Below are 6,822 nucleotides of genomic sequence, written 5' to 3' on the forward strand. Positions count from 1 at the left end.
GAAAGCCCCGGAGAGCTGGGGGAATTCCGCAGACACGTGTCAAACTCGAGCTACCAATTGGTTGTGGGAAGTGCCCTTTCTACAAACTCCCGCCCTCATTGCAACAGCAATAAAATGATCTGGACTGCAAAGATGAGAGGTTCAAGCAAGGATGTAATGGATGTTTGTATATTTTAGTAATAAAATGTGACATGGACAGAAACATTTGTACACTGAAAATATATATTTTTATTTTCCAAGGAAAAATGATTAATATTCCAACAAATTCATACAAACATGACACCATTTTACATATCAACATAGTACTTTCAGGGAGGCCTAAACATACCTCAAAGATCTGTGATGACTGTGGTAGGGTAGTACAAATACATTCATGTGACATTTGGAGTTGATTCAAGTGAGCCGAGACATGTTATGATTTGGGGTCATGAAAATCCAGCAGTAGAAAGTCCTGGGCAGTGGGGACACTGTTCTCGTCACACAGGAAGTGGCTGCGGACGGTAAGGAGGAAGGTGCGTCTGGGAATGGACAGCAAGGAATAAATCCTCTCAGCCACTACCTGGACTAACCTCACATCTGACCCTGGAGCTGTGGGAGAAAGAGACATAATAATGTCAGTGTCACAAAGTGCAGGTGGATGAGTGACAGAAAGATAAGAGGCATGGGTTTGGCGGTGGGAAAACACATCCTCTTACCGACCGTCTTGCTCAGCTTGTCAGGAGGAGTGTCGAGCAGCATCTTCTGCAGCAGGACAGGTGGCACCTGCACACACACCTGGCTTTCCCCATTCTTCACTGTCAGTATTACTGGCCTGGAGTTAAGTGGGAAAGTCACTTTACTAAACCAAAACACAAGCCAAACAGTCAGATGGTACTATCATAGTGTAAGCTAGTATTGGAGCTTGAAAAAGCCATTTGCGGTTGATATGTTCACCTCTTTTAGAAAATGAGAGCTATTCAGGCTGCTTGAGTTAATTACCGGCCAATTCCATTTCCATTTGGAATGAGTGTGTTTGGTACGTCTGAGAAATGGACACTTCCACGAAGATAATGCGAGTCAGTGAGTGAAGCATCATAAAGGTCTCTCTGTATACCTTAACGTAATGTAAATGCTTGTGATGTTGGTGAGATGCACCGTGTTGTGGTTGTAGGACCTGTAATAGCGTCGTACTCCAGTATGGGGGAGGCAGGGGTAGCAGGGACAGTAGATCCCGTTGTCATCTGTGTCCAGCTCGGCAGCGCAGCGCCCACAACCTGTGAACGTGATGTCACCTGACACTGTGTCCAGGATACTCTCCAGATGCGTGTCGCTGTCCATCCGCTGCAGTGCATTCTGGGAGGGGCTGCCTTGAAACTGGAAAGCTGTGACGTGAACTCTCAGTTCCACATCACCTTAAAGGACAAAAAGCAACAAATGATAAAAGTCAAATATAAGTAAAAACAAAAGAGAAACATTACATCTGCCTGAGGGTGATGCCACACAAGCGCTTGAACGCAGCACACACACACAGGTTGTTACACAGGTAAATAGTGACACACAAGCGCTTGAACGCAGCACACACACACAGGTTGTTACACAGGTAAATAGTGACACACAAGCGCTTGCACGCAGCACACACACACAGGTTGTTACACAGGTAAATAGTGGCACACAGAAACACACAGTTGGCCATGCAGTGTTGAATATTGTTCTCCTGGATGTCTTTTGTTTAACATTACTGTCTGGTTGTTTTTGTCGTTAAAAAAAGTATCCATTGTTGGTCGTTGGCACATCGTGGTTGTTTGAATTGTACAAAAATAAAAAGGCACCAATTGGTAGATGGGCAATTTAGTGCTGAACCTGCTACTTTTCAATACAGAAATGCATTTACAAAACTGCTGTACTACATGACAGAACCACTATTTTTCGATTTCTCAAGTGTTGTAACATTTTTGTGGCTTGACCAACCAAAATCCAATTGTATTTTCCTGTGACCCTACAAATAAACAAAGTAATGTTCCTGGTCAAAACCCATGTTGTGACCCAGTAGGAATTGAAATGGCCATGAGTCACGCGTAGGTCCCAACCCACTATTTGTCAAACAAACACTGATGTAGCGGCTTACCAGTGTATTTCTGGGACAGGAGAGTGTGCAGGTCTATCTCCAAGCTGGTGCTGGTATGTTTGGCAGGGCCTGGCCGGTAGAACTCCAGCGCCCGCGTGTCGTCGGGGAAGAGAGGCTCACAGGAGCCCCAGGGGGTGGAGTGCAGCTCCAGCAGGCCTGTCGTCATACTCTCTCTTACCAGGAGCAAACGGAAAACCCACACTGCATCTGCACAGAAGCAGGGGGCAGCAGCTCACTCATGCAGCAAAATCTAAATAGCTGGTTAGATTATGTAACGCATACAAGTAGAAGGATTGCTAGCACTTGGCTAAATGTTTAGCAAAGTTAGTAACTCATTCTTACTTGTTCTGACTTTACCTTTGTTCCTGTTGATACGCTGCAGCCAGGTCAAGGCAGCTCCCCAGAGCACCACTGCCCCCTGCTGTCCATCCCCCTGCTCTACAGTCAGCACAGCCTTCAGTACTCCTCCTACCCTGGACGTGCCCTCTGCCTCGGCTCGCCACCCTGGGTTACACACAGAGTCAGACACACAGGCTGCTGCTGTCAACACTCATGTATTGATCGATGTCCATACAACCACCTTACATATCAAAGTCAAACAAAATGCATAGCAGACAAAAGGGATACATTCAGAAGTGTGCGCATACCTGTCTGAGTGACAGCTGTGGCGATCTCAGTGCATGTGACAATGCTATGTTGTGTGTGCGAAAAATATAGTGTGTGTTTAATTGATGTAATCTCCTAGTCTGAGGCGTATTACCTGTGATCATCTCAGTGTGTGTGATTCGAAGCAGGGCATGCACCAGTGTGTCAGGTCTCAGGGTCCTGAGACGGGCGTGGGCGATGGTGTTAGGATCCTGAGGGACGCGAGGAGGGAGGGACACCAGCAGGGGACGCTTCTCACGCAGGTAACCACACAGAGACCTCAGTGTCCGGCCATTCACATTCTGTGGGACTGCAGAACACAGAAACATTTGTCAATCCCCTCTAGATGTAACGTGGGCTTTTTAAGGACTCAACAGTCAGAGATGAACATGTGTAAGGGGCTTTCACAAACACTGACATCATGTGAAGATCAACACCCTCTGAAACGAGTGTTCAATAAAAAACAAGACATCAGGAAGCTATTCAAATGGTCACACTATGCCAAGAGCAGAGAGCAAAAGTGAGTAAGTGAATCTACACCATAAATCAAGACAACTGTGAAAGTGTGATTAGAAATTCTAGAACTTCTAGGGAGGGGTGATAAATGTGCCGCAAGATAAATTGACAGGCACTTGCGAAATTCCCTGCCTAGTCACCAGATTTAAAAAAATATATATATTTAACTTGGCAAGTCAGTTAAGAACAAATTCTTATTTACAATGACAGCCTACCAGGGTACAGTGTTCAGGGGCAGAACGACAGGGTTTTACCTTGTCAGCTCAGGGATTCGATCCAGCAACCTTTCGGTTACTGGCCCAATGCTCTAACTAGGCTACCTGCTGCCCCAACGGGGACAAGGCCTACAGGTGCCCAGGTTGGAATCTAAATAGTTGGCTGATTCTACTCCTCTACTTCCACAGTTTATTGTATCCATATGGCTTTGGCATGATATTCGATTCATAGTCATTAATTTATAAATATGTCACCACAATTAAGACACAGTGGTTTCCAAATGGCTTGTGAATGATGTGGTGTTTCCTGTCTAAACAGCCCCACCTAGAGGTGAGCTGCTGCCAGTGACTTGGCCCAGGTTGAGGAGCTTGCTGCTGTACGACGACTGCAGAACCGTCTCTCCTCTCCACTTGTCCTCATTCACCATCACACCTGTCATGATAACGCAACAGGTACAGTAGCTGTTACTCCTGTATCATATATACAATTGATAGTCTATTGGTAGCAAGTACAAATATAAGGAGCAAATGCAAGGAACTTCCTTGCACCCTTGATTGTTGTTACTGTAGTACATAAACTGGACAAAAGTGAGTACTTGCAACTGCAAGAGATAACAGCACTATTTTATCTATAAAAGATTTATAACAAAGTAATACAAGTAACTGGGTAATTTATACCTACCAGTGATGAGCAGCACATCTCCAGAATACACAGTCAGGGCCCAGAATGCTGCCCTCCTCCACAGGACCACCTTCATCTCCACTTCTGATTGGTCAGTAACCACCACAGAGGCCAGGGGGATACAGGAGCCAGCAGACGCCCCGGACCTCACTCTGATCTCCTTCAGATGACACGGGTGCACCACGGCCACTAAGATAGAGTAACGCACTCCCTGGGTGCCACATCTAGCCAGGGTGGTGTGGGCTTGGGAAGTAACACAACCCTTCCCTGTAGTCTGGTCTGATGACTGATCAGTTCTGTCTATTGTGGGGGAGACTTTACTCCTTTTAGGGGCTGGGGGTGCAGGTGAGGTATTTACAGGGGATCTAGGTGATGGGAGAGGGCTTTTGGAGACGACACCCACTTCTTTGTTCCCCATTGGGTTACCCTGAGAGCAGAGCACCCCATCAGCAGTGGCCTCCAGTATCACCCCTCCTTCCTCCTGCCTCTGGCTCAGCAGGGGCTCATAGAAGAGCTCCATGGAGCCCTGCTGGGTCCCTCCTTGGCCCCGCTCTCTGGGGGACTGAGTGGGGGTGGCTGGGCTGTACAGCTCTGGGGAGCTGGTGAAAGTGGATGGCGTGGATTTAGGTGGCGTTTGTGGAAGTCTGGTTTTCACAGGGCTGGTTTCTGGTTGTCCCCCCAGTCTTCCTCTCAGGATCAGGGCCTGGCTGACTGTCCATGCACTGAGGTACTCCGTCTCCACAGACACAGACTGAGCAGGGGCTGGATCTGACTGGATGCCTGCTCTCTCAGGGGCAGACTCAGGCCCTGGGTCAGGCTGCCCGGAAGGGAAGCAGCTGTCCAGATACTCCTTCACTGATTCAGAACACATGTCCTCATCATTAACAAGTGTTTGCTCATTCTGGGGAGTTGAGCTCGCCAAAGGGGCCAGGCCAGCCTGGGTTGTCTCTTTACAGCCTGGTTCTCTCTGTAAGGGAAATCCGGTTTGCGTCTCAGGACCTTGGAGACTGGTACCGTGCTTGCTGGTACTGGGCAGCTCTCCGGGCTCTGATGAAGCGTCAACCTCACCTCGACCGTCACTTCCATGGATCCCACCCTCATCTTCCCTGGCCCTCAGTCTGCCCCCCTGCCAGCAGAGCTCCATGGTCCTCCACTGACCAGACTTTCCCTCATCAACATCAGACACAGGTGTGAGGGGAGGGGCACCCATGAACACATGAATTTTGGGTTTGTCGGTCATGCTGCTGTTTTCACTTAAAGCCACATGTCAGAATCTCTTGGGTTCCATAGACACTGCGATGCAATCCTTTCCTCGGAACAGAAAATACTCCTGTGAAGAAAACATAATCTACGATATAACATATGCATGTTGATAATGATTACTTCATCCCTTTGATAGATTTCTAATGTTAATATGGTTATTATGTAGGCTAATGCTTAGTAAATGTATGTGTTTCTTGGTCAAATAAAAATGAACTCTTTGCCACAGTATGATGCCAAAGAGCAGGACTAGAAGACTTTAAGGTGGGACACTGTAGAGCCCAAACTCACTGATGTGCGAAATCACCTTGGAGGGGTTGAATACTGTACCTCAGTTGAATTTGACTTCCTCTCTTTAAACAGGGCACATTTCAAAAAGGACAAAGAAGGATGTTTAGCTATTGCTTGGGAGGACAAATAGATTTGTTTCGTCAAGCAAACCTCACAGGAGTCAGCAGAAAGCGTAATGGTGATTTGAAAAACATGGTAGAAACCCCCACGGTCAAACCCCCCACACTCAGTACAGGGATTTTAGTGCAGCAGAGGTATACAGCGCCACAGCTGGCAACAATAACAGAGGTCATTAGTCACAGACTCTGTTAAATACACATGTTCCTGGAATGTGATGTTTCTTTGGAAAAGCCAAAAAAGGTCATGTGTTTGAGTAACTCCCTAGAACTCACCAACCAGACGATGGGTGTTGTGAGCACGTGGGCCAATGATCCACCAGAACTGTCCGCTTTGAAACCACATCAAGGTTGATCGCAGCCCTTGAACTACAGAACGCTGTGGTGAGAGACAAGAGAAGATGGGTGTGAGGAGAGGGTGTAGGCCTTCTGATTGTCAATGTTGTGAGTGTGCTTTTACAACAGACACTGCCAGAGTTGGTGCAGCTGTAGAACATTTTGAGGCTCTATTAGCATAGTTGTGGTTGATTATTGCTAGATTTCTTATTTAAGAATGCATGGTGGACCGGACTCTGTGTCTGTGTGTGTGCGTGTGTGTGTCCAGCACTAGGGGTGATCTTATCTGTTTACTCAGGGTAGAGTCCACAGCAAGGGTTCAGTAGTAAGGAATTACAAACTGAAACAGCTCCAACCTGTTTGATATCAGGTTGCATCAGCCAGTGCTGTGCCTTTTTAGACATGTGTAAGCAAACCCTTTGACACACTGCCCAGTAAGCAAAATGAGGTGGAAAGACCTCTTTTAGATGTCTTTTCCAGACGTTGACATCACGTGCATTTCAGGTGCTGAATGAAAGGTTAGAAGACATCCTATTTCCAGATGTCGAAAATACTTTGAAAATATGTCTTTATACGGATGTCAAAAATATGTATATTCCGGACATTGAAATTAGGTGCTGAATGAAAAAGTACAAAAACACATTTTCCGGACGTTGA

The 6,822-nt window shown here is 46.8% G+C and overlaps 1 protein-coding gene across 3 annotated transcripts; it reads right to left on the reverse strand.

Annotated features, from left to right (window-relative positions):
• Positions 1-208: 208 nt before the first annotated feature.
• On the reverse strand, positions 209-6,216 carry shld2 (shieldin complex subunit 2). Of its 3 annotated transcripts, none has more exons than XM_024424621.2 (9): positions 6,106-6,216; positions 4,163-5,492; positions 3,806-3,913; positions 2,865-3,059; positions 2,462-2,608; positions 2,105-2,311; positions 1,154-1,391; positions 696-811; positions 209-588 (listed from the first exon to the last, which is right to left on the reverse strand). In XM_024424621.2, exons 2-9 carry the CDS (start codon positions 5,400-5,402, stop codon positions 413-415), a joined length of 2,427 nt encoding a protein of 808 aa, XP_024280389.1. In that variant the 5' UTR covers positions 5,403-5,492; positions 6,106-6,216; the 3' UTR covers positions 209-412. The 3 variants fall into 3 exon arrangements, with proteins under 3 accessions (XP_024280389.1, XP_024280388.1, XP_024280390.1); XM_024424620.2 differs by having other exon boundaries at positions 2,447-2,608; XM_024424622.2 differs by having other exon boundaries at positions 426-588; positions 700-811; positions 2,447-2,608.
• Positions 6,217-6,822: the final 606 nt, after the last annotated feature.

The sequence above is a fragment of the Oncorhynchus tshawytscha genome, linkage group LG06 (genome assembly GCF_018296145.1).
Source record: "Oncorhynchus tshawytscha isolate Ot180627B linkage group LG06, Otsh_v2.0, whole genome shotgun sequence".
In the NCBI taxonomy this organism is placed as follows: domain Eukaryota; kingdom Metazoa; phylum Chordata; class Actinopteri; order Salmoniformes; family Salmonidae; genus Oncorhynchus; species Oncorhynchus tshawytscha.